Source organism: Alosa sapidissima, chromosome 6 (genome assembly GCF_018492685.1).
Source record: "Alosa sapidissima isolate fAloSap1 chromosome 6, fAloSap1.pri, whole genome shotgun sequence".
Lineage (NCBI taxonomy): Eukaryota > Metazoa > Chordata > Actinopteri > Clupeiformes > Clupeidae > Alosa > Alosa sapidissima.
The window spans coordinates 8070606-8089288 of record NC_055962.1 but is presented as its reverse complement, the minus strand read 5'-3'; the positions used below and the strand labels follow the sequence as shown (position 1 = coordinate 8089288).

Here is an 18683-nt window from a genome sequence, read left to right as displayed (position 1 = left end):
AGCTTCTCCACTTTGTTTGTGGAGCACTTTGGGTACGATTAAAAGATTAGAATTGGATGATCTAAGTTTCCTTTGTGGTTGATAAGATATTAAAAGCTCAGAGATATATGAAGGTGCTATGCCATTCAGAGCTTTGTAAGTAATTAACATAACCTTAAAATCAATTCTATAGGAAATAGGGAGCCAGTGCAGTTCAGCCAACACAGGGGTGATGTGTTCTCTCTTCTTAGTCTTAGTTAAAAGTCTAGCCGCAGAGTTCTGTATGAGTGCCAATTTCTTTAGATGTTTTTTGGGAAGACCAGTGAAAAGTGCATTGCAGTAGTCTAACCTGCTAGTGATAAAGGCGTGAATTAGTTTTTCTGCATCTTGTTGAGTTAAAAAGGGCCGCACTTTGGCAATGTTTCTCAAGTGGAAATAGGCTGTCTGAATAACTTTACTGATATGTGGCTTAAAACTTAACTCTGCATCTTAGATGACACCGAGGCTTGTTACTTTTGGTTTGACCTGGTGTGCCAAGTTCCCCAGATTACTAAGAATAATATCTCGCTTAAGTTTTGGTCCAACCAGAAGTACCTCTGTTTTGTCATCATTTAGTTTCAAAAAGTTTTTGCTCATCCACTGATTAATGGAGGTTAGGCATGCAGTGAGGGAGCAAAGGCCATCTGGGTTAGTTGGCTCCACAGAAATATACAATTGGGTATCATCTGCGTAGCTGTGGAAGTTTACATTATGCTGACTTATGACGTTTCCCAATGGAAGCATATATAGAGAAAATAGCAGGGGACCAAGGCAGCTCCCCTGGGCCACACCAAAAGGCAAGTCATGTTTTTCAGATACATGATCTCCTACACTGATATAAAAATCTCTGCCAGTAATGTAGGTTTGAAACCAGTTTAGAGCATTATCAGAGAGACCCACCTACTTCGCAAGGCGGTGAATTAGGATGCTATGATCAATGGTGTCAAATGCCGCACTCAAATCCAGAAGAATAAGGATTGAGACTTTGTTTGAGTCGGTAGCTAGTCTGAGATCATTGACTATTTTTACTAGAGCCGTTTCTGTGCTGTGATTTGATCTAAAACCTGATTGGAATTTTTCAAGGATACTGTTTTCATTGAGGAAGGTATTTAACTGATTACAAACAACTTTTTCAAGTACTTTGCTCAAAAACGATAGATTTGATATAGGCCTGTAGTTGCTCAGATTGGTATGGTCAAGATTTGACTTTTTAAGTAAAGGTTTCACAACAGTGGTTTTAAAAGCAGTTGGAAATATACCTGTTTCTAATGAGGTATTTATTACCTTGAGAAAAAAGGGAGCTAAGCTATCATATACTTTTTTGAGGAATGTAGTAGGGATTGGATCTAAAACACATGTTGAGGAGCCGGTTTGAGTTACAATTTTACCAAGCTCAGATTGAGTAATAGTGCTAAAGGACCTTAATTTTGGGGGGCTGTTTTTGGGTGTACTATCAAACATATTACTTGTGTTACCAATAGCCTCCCTTATAGAAATGACTTTGTTTTTGAAGAAGTCTGCAAATTCTTCGCATCTTAGAGAGGATGCCTGACTGAGTGTATCAAAAGGTGTTTGATGCAATAGCCTATCAATGGTAGAGAACAACACCCTAGAGTTTCCACTGTTTTCAGCAATTACCTTAGAGAAGTGGTTCCTCCTCTCATTCCAAATAGCTCTATTATAATTTGCAATTTTTTCTTTTAGAATGGCACGGTGAACCTGTAACTTAGTTTTTCTCCATGTTCTCTCAGCTTTCCTACATGATCTTTTTAGATCATGGATATTTTCGTTCATCCAAGGTGTCAGTTTGCTACAGGGCCTTTTTTTAGTCTTTAAGGGTGCCACTCTGTCAAGCAGAGCGCCTAATTCACGATTGAGAGCCTCTACCATTTGATCAATGGGATGATGTAAAATATCTAAATTTATGGAGTCTATTAGAGCTATGAACTGCTGTTCTGCTCTAATGTCCAAGAGTCGCGATTTGATTGCAATTTCGGGATGAATTTTTGGAGTATGTAGTACTATATTAAAAGCTACACAGTGATGATCAGACATATTTATATCATTTACTGATAAGTCTGTGAATTCTATCCCTCTAGAAATGACTAGATCGAGGGTGTTGCCAAGGTTGTGGGTGGGTCCTGTAACATGCTGCTTTAGCTCTAAACTGTCCAACACATTAAGGAACTTACTGGCTTTAGCATCAGTTGTCTTATTGACATGAATATTGAAGTCGCCATTTACAATTATCCGATCATAGCTAGTGATGATGAGCGACATAAGTTCAGAAAACTGGTCGAGAAAGCCAGTCCATAGTTTAGGAGGGCGGTATAAGGTTAATAGAAGTACAGCTGGGTCAGCCTTCAGAGTGAGGGCAATATACTCAAAGGAAGCGAATTCGCCAAAGTTGACTCGTGTGCAACTATATTTGTTTGAGAGAATGGAGGCAATTCCACCACCTCGTTTGCCTTGTCTAATTGAGTGGAAGAAATTATAATTTGGGGGACAAGTCTCAACAAGAACAGCTTCGCTGTCTGAAACAGAAAAGAAACAGAAAATCCAATTTTTTTTCACTAATAAAATCATTGATTGCAAAGGTTTTGGTAGTAAGTGCACCTATATTTAGTAAACCCATGTTAGCTGAAAATGCCTCTGGCTTTTGAGGAATATGCTGAGGTATGGAAAGAATATTTGTTAGGTTTCTAGTTTTAAATTTGTCTTTTCTTTTTACTATACGTTGGGTAGAAATCAACGTTGGAATAGAACTATAAGCATAAGTCATGCTATTGCATGACACAGCTTGATCTATGGTAGTAGTATTGTATGTTACCCTGCAGAAAACATTCTCAGACTCATCCACATGTATAATGCCATTCGAATCAATACCTGGGGGGCGTGAATTTGTAATATTTTCTACAGAATGTCAATGCCTCAGTGTGGACGCTATGTTGTCAGAGAGTAGCCTGGCTCCATGTTGGTTTGGGTGGAGACCATCACGCTTCAGCATACTGGGCCTCTCCCAGAACAAGCCCCAGTTGTTGACATAGGGGATGCTTAGGGAAGCGCAGTAGCATTTGAGCCAGGTGTGGAGATCGAACAGTCTGGACCATCTCTCAGCACCTTTTCTGTAGGTAGGGAGAGGCCCAGAGATGACAAAGCGTTTTTCTGTGCCCATCAGAGTGGTGATGAGAGTTTTGTAGTTTTCCTGCAGTGCTACTGACTGCTTATCTCTGATGTCGTTCGTGCCCATGTGTACGATGATGTTGTTGACCTTGGTGTGGCAGGCCAGGATGCTTGGGAGTTTCTGCTGGATGTCAAGGACCTTGGCACCAGGGAAGCAGTAGACCTTGGAGGGACCGCTACATGATGGGGGAATGCAGAGGTCTCTAACCATGGAACTGCCGATGACCAGGGTGGAGGTTGATGAGGTCCGGGGAGGAGGGGGTCCGGGGGGCGCCGACTTTGAGGAGGGACCAGGATGGTTGTCTCGGGGCTGGAGGGGCACCTCATCCTCGGTCAGAATGGCATAGCGATTTTCCAGTCGTATAGGTTGGGCTGGGCTTGAGTGCCGTCCGGACCGTCTGCCGTGCTTGTGATGCTTGCTTCTACGCCATGGCTCAGGCTGGTGTGGAGTGGAGCTGGCCAGCAGAGCAGGCTTGGTTCTCAGCAGAGGCCGGGGAGAGGCAACAGGGACAGAAGTTGCATTAGTGCATGGCATGGTTAAAGTATTGGAGGACAGAGTGAAATCAGGGCATCTGGCATTTGTGTGTGTAAGAGAGGTAACGTTACTTACGGAGAGAATGGTGTCGAGGAACTGTTCATCCTTCTCAATCTGATGGAGGGTCGCTATTCTGGCTTCGAGTTCCACTATCTTTTCGCTGAGAAGGACGCATGAGTCGCAGCCTGGTGCACAGCTGAGGGGAGGCATCGTGTCGCGGCGAGGGCTCGTCTGTGTCAACTGTTTTTTGTTTTTTAAACGTTTGTTTGCTAGTTGGCTAGCAACAGCGATATCGTGCAGTTCCTTGATAACTCGAACACAGGTAGTGGGTAAGTAATCTGAGAAGATCTCACTTTTATATTGAGTCACTAGTTTTGAGAGACGTTAGAAGGAATTTGATGCTTTCTTCTTCCAGATAGCGTTTCCTTGGCCCGGTATTATTTGCAGCCCTTGATACTGGCTTAACGTTTAACGTTAACGTTTGACAGAAAAGTTTGGCGATCAAGGTTATAGAGTCCGATAATCCAAAGCCTCGAGCAACAACAGTTTATGCAACAGTTTGTTCACGAGATATAATCGGTAGCCAGTAAATCCGTAGAAAGTAGATGGTAACAAGGAGATTTAAGATAGATAAGTTTGGAAGTTTAGGTAGTTACATACGGAGCACGTCGACCGGAACCAGCATTAGTGCATGCTGCATATGCTGTAGCCTGTATGCTGCAGCACCAGACTTTTCTTCACATTTGATGCCAGGGCAAAAAATCCCATGTTTCTCAAGTTTTCTCCATTTTTAATTGCTGTCATTTTACCTAAGCCTGCAGGAATTGGTGCAACTGAGAGCAGCCTATGTCTAGGCTATAGCAACAATAAAACTCCGCTTCACCATAAAGGCTTCAAAATGGTATCCGTAACTGGAAATACACATATTGAAATCTATACAAAGGGCAAGGTGCTGGCATCCAATTAAGGCCCATCTCTTAGTTTGATTCATCGCAGCCTAAAATGTCAACTCACGAGACAGGGGATTTGATCAGATAATTTTAATATTGTACATATTCATTTGATAAGTAAGGTTTGTAGTGTGGGGCATTAACATGAGCCACTGGTGCATGCTATGAAGGGAATATCAGCACTGAGCAGGCAGCCTCAAATGTAACTCACGACACATGTCCTTTCACATTACAAACACTGTCCAACCAAATCTGTTCTAAACCACCTATAAATGTAGCCTAGAAATCTAGACGCACCCTAGCGGCAGCAAATTACATTTGCTTCCAGGGCTAGTCTAGCAACTCTCCGTTGGCTTGTGAGCTCGAAAAATTAAACTTCTATCAGGCCAATCAAATTGTGTATAGAGTCGTTAGGTGGGCTTAACATAATGATTGATGGCAGAGTTGCAACGGTTTGGCTTGAATTCCCTGCTACTTGAAAACAAAGAAGATGGATGTTGCTTTTGGCGAACTGTGTGACACGAGTTAAGCTTGTTTTAAGTTGGCCGCTGGTGGGAAAACGCATGAGACTCAGCACTGTCCTATTGCGTGCAGAGGGAATTTGAAAGACAACCGATTATCCCGCCCCTCGGACTGAGCACTTCGAACGGTGAGTGCCCAGACCCTACATTTTAATGTGGGTCTGGCTTGTCAGGCTAACGCACCTGGTATTACAGGTGTGAAATAACCAAGGTTGGATTATGCCTTTTTTCAAGAGCTGGGTCCAAAAAGAAGTGTTGTTCTAACACTGGCCTTATTTCTGTAAGTGTCCATGGTAGCCTTGTATCCTTGTCAGTTAGCCTGATGAGTGAGTTCGCCTGACAAGGTATTGTGTTGTCTCTCTGTCTCTCTCGTCTTTTCTGATCTCTCTTTACTCCCTCTTGGCCAGAGGTACTTCCTCGTGGGTAGTAACCAAGCCCAGACCAGCCACCGCGTGCTTAAGATCGACCGGACAGAGCCGCGAGACCTGGTCATCATCGACGACAAGGTAAGATTCTAGAGACTACTCTGAAAGTGGCATGTGTGTGTGTGTTGGGGGTGGATAGGGCCTAAGTCATTTAACCTCAGTCTAATATCAAGGTACAAGTTGCATTCTTGTTGTAGTGAGCATCCTCACACCATGTGTTGAATAATCAATGCTATGGAATGTGTGTCAAGGTGAGACAGAATAAATGAAGACTAGTGTTTAAGTGGGTTTGTTTGTGATTTTGTTTTGTGATTTTCAGACAGGGAAAAGCTTACTAGCTGTGGATGGAGGAGTGTGTGTGAAAGTGTAGGATGTCAGGGATATACAGAGATAACACAGCCACTCTAATGACATGGTGGATATGGAAGTAGCAACTAGACTGCATTTCCGGCGGGAACTGCAAAAGTGTACTTGCCCTGGTCCGGTCAGCAACGTGAGCAGACAGTGGCATACGCTATGCTGAACCTGGCTTGATCCAAGCATTCTAACAGTGCCTTTCAGGGCTCTACAGTGCGCCCATTTTACTCGCACATGCGAGTAAAAATGATGGCGTGCGAGTGCAAAAAAATATTTAGGCGCACTGGTGCGAATGACTTCTAACCATGTCAATGTTTGTCTACAAAATACACCGCAACATCAAGAAACATTACTGGTGCAAACCATAGAATCACGTCGCGAATGCAGCATAACTACACCTCCCATCAACGTTAGCAGTTTCGCGTTGTGACTCGCTAGTAGTCGCTTCTATCAAATCCAAGAGCACACCGAAAAAGTGGAAAGTTAGACTAGCCAGCCAAGATGCAAAGATTGAAGAAATTAGTTCTTCTATCCACCGAATTCATCGGATATCGTAGGAACAGGATGAGATTCTGAGAATGCAGTTAGAGAAGGAAAGGTAACCTAACATGCCTTTTAGCCCAGTTGACGTATTTGTTGCAATATGCAAAATATAGCTGTAGCGAACAGGCACAAAAGTAGCTTCCCGTAATACTCCAATTTTATTCAAAGGTAGAACGCTACTGACAACTCCAGGCTTCCACGCATGCTTGTTTGTTTACACCGAATAGGCTACAAGCTGAAGTGCAAAACGAAAGTAGGCCTAACGTTCGCCTACTGCCCCCATCAATGCAGATATTTCAAATAAAAAGTAAAAGTATAAAAAATATATATATCCTTGATTAGCCTATGTTGGGTTTTGTGGAAGAGAAAATGGACTGTTTTAGTAGTAGTATTAGGCAGTATGCAGTCAGATAGGTCACCATGGGCATATTTGGATTAGCTACAGATGGATTCGCAAATAAATAAATTAGCCTACATTTGGCAGGATACTTGATATACAAGCTAAATGCAAATATGGCAATGTATTATACTATTTTACATTAACAAAATGTAGGAAAATAGAACAGACTGAAAATAAAGTAGGCACTGATCTTTAAAATCCTATTTCCTGTAGCCTAAATGTTGTCAGTCATTCTAAATATTCACAATTGGTGCACTGGCATGTTTAAGTGTTAGCTGCAGTGTAATGTTAGATTATGTTTAAGTTAAGTACAGAACTGACTGTGCGCCCAAATTTTTGTCTGTGCTCCTAAATTTTTTAACTTGGGCGCACAAGTGCTCCTGGAAAAAAATGTTAGTGTAGAGCCCTGCCTTTCAGTGTTGGAGCAGTGGCAATATCTCAAAAGCTCTAGGAGAGGGCTATTCAACTATTGACATGCGGGGTAAATGCAGTTCGTTGGATTTTACCTGTGGCCTGCCTTCGAATTTAGCTTCTATGACTAAGATCAAATCAATAAAATAGAACGACAGCAGTGATTGGCTGCAAAAATAAATAATGTCACGTGTCTTGCGCCTCTCAAACTGGGCTATCAGGTAACCTACAGAAGAATTGAAATTATGAAATATGACCAAGGCATTAAAATGCTGCTTGTTTGTCAGGATACTTTTTCACTGATTTATTTTGAAAAAAATATGAGCTAAGAGTGTGAATGTTATACCCTAATTATGTTTTACTGGTTTATTTGACAAATAATCTATATGGATTTGCTCTATAAAGACCTTATGTCTGTTTGGGATTATTTTGAGAGCCTGGGATTGTTTTGAGAGCATCTGTATCTCAGATGTATCTCAGAATAAAGGAATACTTCATATTACTCTAAACCACCTTCTGTAAATCAACTGTATACTACTGTCTACATTGCACTATATTTCTTGTCTCTGTATATTTCATCCCCTTTCTATACTTTGCATCACATTACATGTATACATGCATCACAGCTAAGATCTTTGGTTGCTATGGCCAAGTCGTTCTAAATGGATGGTTGCTATGGCCAAAGGCCAGTTCTATCTCTGCCGTTGTCAAGCGGGCATATCCTAGAATTCTGATTAAGTTATTTTATTTGAAACATCTCTATTTTACTTAGCCTACTTCCATACAGTGAGTCCCATTAGGAGGTGGCCACTTCATTTGCGCTTACCGTGATTCACGCAGCAACATTGTTAAATTAATCTGTCACCATATGCCTACATTTGCAAAGAGGAGAACATTTTAATTTGATTCACAATGAAACGTTACATTTAATGTACATGTTGACAATGAGTAGGCTAGTTTTGGTTGTTGTTGGTGGTGTTACTGCATCCCTTAGTTATGCCTACAATGCAACATTGCAGAGATAGCTGTTTATTGTCCCTAGGTTTACAGAAACACCTATTCATATTAATACGTATGGAGTGCTGCCGACCACTGTTAATTACATGGCCCAGAATGCCTTGCATGTCTTTACAACAAAACAACACAGTAAAACCTAAATGCCCGTAAACATATGCATTTGCATACTTGTAACATTTTTAATAATACTCCCCCATCATGATTTTATAACAATAATGAAAATTTTAATTTGAATACCGTCAATGTGAAAATAACTGTACTATGTCAGCAATAAATAGCTAATGTTCTCCTTACCATTTCAGTTCGTAAGTCCATACTATCCCATGGCTGAGCAAGGATTTCATGATTGGGCAAGGCTGCCGAGAGACATTGTGCATACTTGGAAGGCATTGTGGTAGTAATACAACTGCAAATGTGAAAGGTGATAGTTACAAAATACGGGTGGGTGGTTTGCCAAATGCTGGAAACTTTTGGAATGTTTTCTTTTTTTTTTTAGCTTATGCACCCTCGCATTGGAGTCCCGAGTTCAAATACAAAATTTGGTATCGATATGTGACAGTATTCCTGAGATATGGACGACTTCCTGTTTCGGAGCTTCGCCGGCGATTTCGTTTGGCTGTGACGGGCAAACGCTTTCGGAAATCAAAAATCCTTCTGGTAACTTTTGTGAGGCTTGGTCCAAGGATAATGTACGTCAAGTTTTGTGGCGTTCGGACCAAATTTGTGACCTGTGAAATCATCTTCGCGAGCAACTTACACCGGTACTGACCGGACGTTTTAAAGTTGGAAAGGTGTCTCTGTCTCAAAGGGCCTAGGCGCTAGCGCTGACAAAAAATTAGGGAGACGGGAAAAATAATAATAATAAAACTTAAGAAGAACAATAAGTGTGCTGCTTTGCAAGCACACTTAATTAGGTGACAAAAGCAAAGATCAATCTATTAATCAATCCATTTTAATTTGTATAGCACCTTTCGTGCAGAGTAGCAATATGAAGTGCTTAGACATAGCACACCAAAACAACATAAAACAAAGAAGGCAAATAATGTATATAGAATAATAAATGTATATATGTACTGTTTTAATATTGGACTCTTTGTGTGTGTGTGTGTGTGTGTGTGTGTGTGTGTGTGTGTGTGTGTGTGTGCGCACGCAGCATGTCTACAGCCAGCAGGAGGTGCGTGAGCTGCTAGGGCGGCTGGATCTGGGGAACCGGACCAAGATGGGCCAGAAAGGCTCCTCAGGACTCTCTCGTGCCGTCTCGGCATTCGGCCTCGTGGGTAAGACAGCTGAGCTGTGTGTGTGTGTGTGTGTGTGAAAGCAAGTGAGAGAGTTGGAGTAGTAGTAGTTGAGGGAGATTGAGAGAAAGAGAGATCAAAGTGTGTGTATGTGAGGAGTAGGTGTTATTGGTGCCTCTAGTGCTAAACAAGCAAAGCTGTTTACAATAATGTAGTCTATTGTTTAATAATTTGGCAGTGATTATGTGGAATAACATTATGCAAGTGTACAAGGAGAGGCATTAGTCTTAAAATCAGTTTGATGCACAAATGTGTCTAATTAACACAAATAATATGGAAGCATTGTAAGGTCAAGGAGTTCCGCCTCACTCTTTGCATACTGATTCACCGGTTCATAATGAAGAGCAACCTGGTATTAACATGCTCTCAGTGTGTGTGTGAGTTTGTTTGTGTGTGTGTCTGTGAGTTTGTTTGTGTGTCTCTGTGAGTTTGTTTGTGTGTGTGTGTCTGTGTGTTTGTTAGTGTGTGTGTATTTGTTAGTGTGTGTGTGTGTGTGTATCTCTGTGTGTCTTTTCATCAACTGTTCCATCTGCATCCATCCTTTCCTATTTCATTTTCTTCTCCTTATGTGTTTGATTAGTTCAGTTTTCCAGTGAGTCTCCTGTAAGCTTCTACTGCCCTCTCACCTGAGTGTTTGTCACAAGGTCGAGCACAGCGAGAGGAGAGAGTGGGAGAGGGTCTCGTCTAGGGAAGGAAATCACAAATTCCATCAAAATCCAATACGACATTGATTCTTTAAGCCAGCGATTAGATTTTTTACAATACTTCAACATTTGCGCTGTTTGTTTAAATTACATGACAATTCGGTTAAATGATTAAATTTCACACATTTCCATTAATCTCTGGTACCATTTATTCTTGTTAATTTCCATGAAGTCACAAATGCAAAAACACTTTATTAGTAACTGTCATATACATACTTTCATACTGTACAGAATGGACAAACATTGACTGTGGAATGAGGAAGGCAAGGTAGGGTTGTTCAGTTGATGCATCTTTTCATATTAGGTTGATGCATCGATACAGAGCGATGGATTGTTACACCCCTAGAATCATCTCCCCACAAAAACCCATCTCATGGACAAGCACACACACACACACACACACACACACACACACACACATTCTTTGCATAGAAATACATGAACTTTGACAGCATCTGATGCAGTGTGTTACTTAACTTATTGTGTGTGTTTGTATGTGTGAGTATATGAATCACCACAGTGAAAACATCTCCTCTTTTATTTGCTATGACCTACTTATCCGACTACCTAATGATAGTCACATTGGAGAGTAGATTGAGTAATAACCTGCTCCGCTGAGTGCTTTCAGTGCATAACAAAGGGTGAGCTCCCATATTATTGTGCGTCGGGTTATATAACACACACATTAATTCATGACCTCAAAACCTGTAGACGACATAATACGTCAAAATATATATATTACATATTATATATTTATTTATTTCACGGCTCTTCACAATGCAAGTAGAACGCTCCATTGACATCAATGGGATTTCAAGTTCTAGCGGTCATTATTTTCGACTAGAGGACCTCTGAAAAAAATAATGACCGCTGTCAATGGCAACGGAGTTTGTGCTTCCAATTCAGGTTTTTCATATCAGTCCGCAACTACTGGAACTTCATTCAAAAGTGAAAAGCAGATGGTTGATCAGCTGTGTTCTAAAGAATGTTTGATTCTAATGATTCTGACCCCGCTAGATATGGAGAAGTTTCGGTCAACGTAATATTACTATCCATAGTAGGCCGATGTGGGCCTACCCACAATGCTGTTACAAGAATGCCTTCTAACTATTTAATTAGACGCATCTTCCCCAAGAATAGTGTGCGAGGCCCTCCTCGGCCGATTAATTCGGGAGGCGCCTTCACTTGAGTAATGATCCTAGTGTGAAAGTCGGTCAGAGGCTATAGTGCTGGCCTGGACCACTATGCTCATCTGGACAGAACACCTTACCGAAGCTACAGAGGGTTCAGGGTGTGCTAAGGTTAGCTGTCTAATTCCAGACTACTAATAAAATCAGTGACCCACCACAGTACAATACGATGGCCAGTTCTCCTGGTAGCATGCCTACACTTTCACTGATTTAGCCCCCACGGCCCTGGAGACTAATCCTAGCCGTTCCTCCTGGCCCATCTTCAACTTGAGGGATATCTAAAGAAACTCTAGAAAACTATGCGGGTCAAAGCATAACAATTTATTTGTCAGACACAAGCTATTCATCCAATACATTATAGAAGGTACATCTAAATGAATAATGTGAAAGTCACGAAAACAGGTTAAAGGAACATTTAGGAAACCATATGAAGCAATCAGAGAATGAACATACCAGCTCAGAGGATGATGACTACACACCTTAGTGGTGCGGGAGATTCTGACTACAGAATGGCTCCTAGAATGCTCTGTGAACCTCACTTAAATACGGTAGGCTACCTAGTTTGTGGTTGGTTACATTGATTTGGGATCACATGGTTGGAGGTCATCTGATTTGAGAGTACTTTGATGAGACTTGAGACCATTGTTGTAGTGAGAGTGAATCAATCAAGACATGACAAGGTATACATTTGATTACATTTCCTGTCCCTATAGTTAACTGCTCCTGTGGACATGTGACAGTAGGCCCACAATAGGCCCACACTTAGTAGTTGATCAAGAGTCAATATATGACTGAAAAGATTATCATCATCCTGGTAATTAGGATCCTTACAGATTCAAGTACGTGTGTTGTTATGAACTATTTGTTTCTCAGCAAATGCCACGATATACGGTAACAAATAGGCTATAGCCTAGGCTATCTAGGCTAAAGAGTCATATCGTGAGGAGTTTATTGTTTCATTTTGGCAAATAGCTGTGTAATAAGCGGGATAATGTATAGAACGCCGGTCATTATTGGGAAAATAAGTCCCTTCAGGGCGAAACAAAACCCCTCGAAAACTGAACAAAACTGCTGCGTGTCGGGGTCCGGTTCGCCCTGTCGGGACTTATTTTCCCAATAATGACCGGCGTTCTATACATTATCTCTTACATATATGGTTCGTGTCTGGGGATCCTTTGTTGTGGCCATGACCTTCTCTGACAATGGTCTGTCTGGATAATATGGGGATGTTAAGACACCAGAATCAAAGGATGGTCTCTTAAATTCTCCAACAACAAACATATAGTTTCAGAGGTAGAAAGCTCCAGCGTCAGAAAGTAAAAAAGTAAAACTGCCACATATTTATTTCAACCATCCAATAAACCAGCTAATTATAATTCGCACAATGCTTCAGCCAGATAGATCAGTTAAATAGTGAAATTTCTCGTGTGTCTGACTGGTCTGAGCTTTTAACATAATTACCATGACAGATCAAAGTAATTGTCGAGGTATTAGGTGAAAAACCGCAAGATTGGTTTAAAAAGGCAAACGAGCTCAACATTAAGTACAATATTTAGTTGTTTCATTTATACCTTCTGGGCATTTGGATATTTGATCATAGTCCTTACTGTATAATGACCAAAAATAGCTGTCTGGTGAGTGACCCTGAAACGACTGTAGCTTCAGCTCTGAAGAAGTACGCCCTGTACTGTGTCAAATGTGTCACCTATTTCTGCACACACACAACTCTTCCTGTGGGCAAGGCTTTGACCCATGTCATCTGTACAAATCTGTCATCAGTATCAGCTAGTGCCTAGTGGGGGAAATTATGTGTGTGTGTGTGTGTGTGTGTGTGTGTGTGTGTGTGCGCGTGCATGCATGTCTTAATATGTGACTGCAAATTTGGGTCATATCCATCATTGTTGTTCCCTGTCTAGTCATTTAAGCTAATGCGTAATATCCTTCAGTTACATAAACTGTTTATTTCCCTGTCATTCTCTCACTCATTTCTCTCTCTCTCTCTCTCTTTCTGTCTTTCTTTCTTTCTCTTTCTCTCATGCATCACACATCATACGTCTGTTTATTGATTAGATTAGATTAGATTCAACTTTATTGTCATTGTGCAGAGTACAAGTACAAAGACAACGAAATGCAGTTTCCGTCCTATGTAGACCCTCTATGGAGCAGCCGTGGCCTACTGGTTAGGGCTTCGGACTTGTAACCGGAGGGTTGCCGGTTCGAACCCCGACCAGTAGGAACGGCTGAAGTGCCCTTGAGCAAGGCACCTAACCCCTCACTGCTCCCCGAGCGCCGCTGTAGCAGGCAGCTCACTAAGTCGGGATTAGTGTGTGCTTCACCTCACTATGTGTTCACTGTGTGCTGAGTGTGTTTCACTAATTCACGGATTGGGGTAAATGCAGAGACCAAATTTCCCTCACGGGATCAAAAGAGTAAATATACTTATACTTATACTTACTTTTACCCAGAAGTGCAAAAAAGGGCAATGTGATATACAAAGTATAAACACGTGGTGCATAGACGGGACAAGAAATATAGTGCCGTATAGACAGTAGTATTCAGTTGGTTTACAGAAGGTGGTTTAGAGTAATATAAATTAAATATAAATATATGTATTAACAGTTACCTTATAAGATCAGAATAAATATGACCATGTAATATGAACAATGTATGAACAACATGTACAGATATGTGCAATATAGTAGCAGTAACATTACAATAGTAGTAAGAAAGATATAGATAGATTAGATACACCCCTAGAATCATCTCCCCACAAAAACCCATCTCATGGACAAGCACACACACACACACACACACACACACACACACACATTCTTTGCATAGAAATACATGAACTTTGACAGCATCTGATGCAGTGTGTTACTTAACTTATTGTGTGTGTTTGTATGTGTGAGTATATGAATCACCACAGTGAAAACATCTCCTCTTTTATTTGCTATGACCTACTTATCCGACTACCTAATGATAGTCACATTGGAGAGTAGATTGAGTAATAACCTGCTCCGCTGAGTGCTTTCAGTGCATAACAAAGGGTGAGCGCCCATATTATTGTGCGTCGGGTTATATAACACACACATTAATTCATGACCTCAAAACCTGTAGACGACATAATACGTCAAAATATATATATTACATATTATATATTTATTTATTTCACGGCTCTTCACAATGCAAGTAGAACGCTCCATTGACATCAATGGGATTTCAAGTTCTAGCGGTCATTATTTTCGACTAGAGGACCTCTGAAAAAAATAATGACCGCTGTCAATGGCAACGGAGTTTGTGCTTCCAATTCAGGTCTTTCATATCACTCCGCAACTACTGGAACTTCATTCAAAAGTGAAAAGCAGATGGTTGATCAGCTGTGTTCTAAAGAATGTTTGATTCAAGTTCAACGTGTGTTGTTATGAACTATTTGTTTCTCAGCAAATGCCACGATATACGGTAACAAATAGGCTATAGCCTAGGCTATCAAGGCTAAAGAGTCATATCGTGAGGAGTTTATTGTTTCATTTTGGCAAATAGCTGTGTAATAAGCGGGATAATGTATAGAATGCCTGTCATTATTGGGAAAATAAGTCCCTTCAGGGCGAAACAAAACCCCTCGAAAACTGAACAAAACTGCTGCGTGTCGGGGTCCGGTTCGCCCTGTCGGGACTTATTTTCCCAATAATGACCGGCGTTCTATACATTATCTCTTACATATATGGTTCGTGTCTGGGGATCCTTTGTTGTGGCCATGACCTTCTCTGACAATGGTCTGTCTGGATAATATGGGGATGTTAAGACACCAGAATCAAAGGATGGTCTCTTAAATTCTCCAACAACAAACATATAGTTTCAGAGGTAGAAAGCTCCAGCGTCAGAAAGTAAAAAAGTAAAACTGCCACATATTTATTTCAACCATCCAATAAACCAGCTAATTATAATTCGCACAATGCTTCAGCCAGATAGATCAGTTAAATAGTGAAATGTCTCGTGTGTCTGACTGGTCTGAGCTTTTAACATAATTACCATGACAGATCAAAGTAATTGTCGAGGTATTAGGTGAAAAACCGCAAGATTGGTTTAAAAAGGCAAACGAGCTCAACATTAAGTACAATATTTAGTTGTTTCATTTATACCTTCTGGGCATTTGGATATTTGAGCATAGTCCTTACTGTATAATGACCAAAAATAGCTGTCTGGTGAGTGACCCTGAAACGACTGTAGCTTCAGCTCTGAAGAAGTACGCCCTGTACTGTGTCAAATGTGTCACCTATTTCTGCACACACACAACTCTTCCTGTGGGCAAGGCTGTAGCAGGCAGCTCACTAAGTCGGGATTAGTGTGTGCTTCACCTCACTATGTGTTCACTGTGTGCTGAGTGTGTTTCACTAATTCACGGATTGGGGTAAATGCAGAGACCAAATTTCCCTCACGGGATCAAAAGAGTAAATATACATATACTCATACTTACTTTTACCCAGAAGTGCAATAAAGGGCAATGTGATATACAAAGTATAAACACGTGGTGCATAGACAGGACAAGAAATATAGTGCCGTATAGACAGTAGTATTCAGTTGGTTTACAGAAGGTGGTTTAGAGTAATATAAATTAAATATAAATATATGTATTAACAGTTACCTTATAAGATAAGAATAAATATGACCATGTAATATGAACAATGTATGAACAACACTCTGTGGTTGGGGTGAGAACAGTCTTTGATGATGCTGCACGCCTTACGCAAGCATCGCTTGCCCTGGATGGCCTCTATGGAGGGGAGTGAGGAACCGGTGATGCATTGGGCAGTTTTCACTACCCTCTGCAGTGCTTTTCGGACGTAGGCAGAGCAGTTACCATACCACAGTTGTGACACAGTTGGTGAGGATGCTCTTGATGGTGCAGCGGTATATGTTCACTAGTGTAGTAAGACATTTCTAGCCTTAAAGACATCTCCATATATGTGTGTGCTGTATGCTTTGCTCATGTGTTCTTTTACTTCTGTTTGTAAACAAGTTATTACATTACATTACATTACATTACATTTGGCTGACGCATTTTCAAACCAAAGCGACTAACAGCATGGTAACAGTTAAGTTTTAAAGCAATTCTCTCAACAATTTTAGGACAATTTAAAAACGGTAGAGTACAGTAAGAGTAAGTGTATCAGTGAGTGCTGTTTTTAAACAGTTGAGTGTCAGTTCAAGACAAGTGGTAAGTGCTAGGATCAACAAGACTTGTTGTAAGTGGTGCTATGAGAGGAGATGTTCTCTAAAGAGCTGGGTCTTCAGGAGTTTTTTGAAAATGGAGAGGGATGTCCCTGCCCTTGTAGGAACTGGCAGTGTGTTTCACCAACAAGGAACAACAGATGAGAAAAGTTTGGATTGGCCTGAGCATACCGGTGGTAGAGTTATTCATAGAAGTGTATGGGTGAACAAAAATTGGGTTGATGAAAGATGTTTTGCATCAGTGGCATTCTTCCTCAAGGTGATTGGGCCTAAGTGCTTGTTTGTTAAGATAGAAGGGGCCCTGAGTTGGAGCAGCCATCTCCTACTAAGGGGGTTGGCGCCTTCATGTCACTGATGTCGGTTGTTAGGGGTTACATCCTTGTATATGATATTGGGCAAAACAGGTGCTGTGCTCATCTTGATTCCTGTCATACCATACTTGGAGATGTAAGCTGTACGAATGACCTATAAGAAGAGTGTCTTTTCTTTGGAACCTCAGACTGCGTCTGGTAGCAACACAATGTGGGTCTCCGGTGCCGTGAATAAAGCTCTCTGAGATTTCTGACTTGACTACTGACTGGCTGCGACTTTGTTCAACTGATTGCTAAAAACCTAGACCGATACTAGGATCTAAGGAAACAGGTGGACCTTCTTAGTCTCCTCAGAAAGAAGAGACGCTGGTGAGCCTTCTTGATCAGGGTAGAGGTGTTGAGGGTCCAAGAGAGGTCCTCAGAGATGTGGACACCCAGAAACTTGAAGCTGGTGACACTCTCCACCTGAGTCCCATTGATGAGAATGGGGGTGTGTGTGCTAGCTTTAAACTTTCTGTTTACACAATGACCACAATGTCCACAATGACCTCTTTGGTCTTCTTGGTGTTGAGAGCCAGGTTGTTTTCAGTGCCCCACAATGTTAGGTGCTGGACTCCTCCCTGTAGGCCATCTCATCATCAAAATTCCACTAGCTTTTTTAAGTAATTTCAACTTGACAGTGAAGAACTCAAATAATCAAGTTAAATCAACAAATGCTCCCAACTTGAAACATCTAGTAATGCCAACTTAGTATTATGAGTAAGGTGAACAACTCAATAGGTTAGCAACTCAAACATTTAAGTTGAATAAAGTGCTTTTAACTTGAAACATCTAGTAATGCTAACTCAGTATTGTAAGTAGGTTGGCAACTCAAAAGATCTTCATTATTTGATTATTTGAGTTCTTCACTGTTAATTGCTCAAAAAAGCTAGTGAAATGTGTTGCCTTGTTTTTTTAAGTAATCACAGAGTTTTTTTTTTACAGTGATTCAGTCAGAGGTGATGAGGGAGAAAAGGAGAGGGCTCAGCACACATCCCTGTGGTATGGGTGATGGTTGATGAGGTGTGATAATATAACCTAACAGACTGAGGTCTGTTGGTAAGGAAGTGTAGAATCCAGTTACAGAGTGAGGTATTGATGCCCAGTTCACTGAGTTTGGTGATCAGATGGAGGGGATGATGGTGTTGAATGCTGAACTAAAGTCAGTAAACAGCATTCTCACAGAGGTGTTGCTATTGTCAAGGTGGGACAGGGCAGAGTGAAGTGCCGTAGAGATGGCATCCTCTGTGGTCCTGTTCTGATGGTAGGCAAATTGGAAGGGGTCCAGTGAAGGTGGTAAGCAGGTCTTGTGATGGTCCAGGACCAGCCTCCCAAAGCATTTCATGATGATGGGGGTGAGTGCAACTGGACGGAAGTCATTAAGGCTTGTTGCAGTGGAGTGTTTTGGCACCGACACGCAGCTGCACAGCACAGACCCTGAGTACACGTCCGGGGATACCATCAGGACCAACAGCCATACGTGCATTAGTCCTGCTCAGTGCCGCACACACATCGGTGAGTGTGAGGGGATGATGGCCTCCACCTTATCAAA

The 18683-nt window shown here is 41.3% G+C and overlaps 1 protein-coding gene across 1 annotated transcript in view; it reads left to right on the top strand.

The window, feature by feature from the left end:
* The window catches only part of fig4a (FIG4 phosphoinositide 5-phosphatase a), a 91122-nt gene that overhangs the window by 4402 nt on the left and 68037 nt on the right, over nucleotides 1-18683 (top strand). Inside the window, 2 exon segments of the mRNA XM_042094376.1 lie at nucleotides 5615-5713; nucleotides 9514-9637. Of these exon segments, the coding sequence (XP_041950310.1) occupies nucleotides 5615-5713; nucleotides 9514-9637 (223 nt within the window).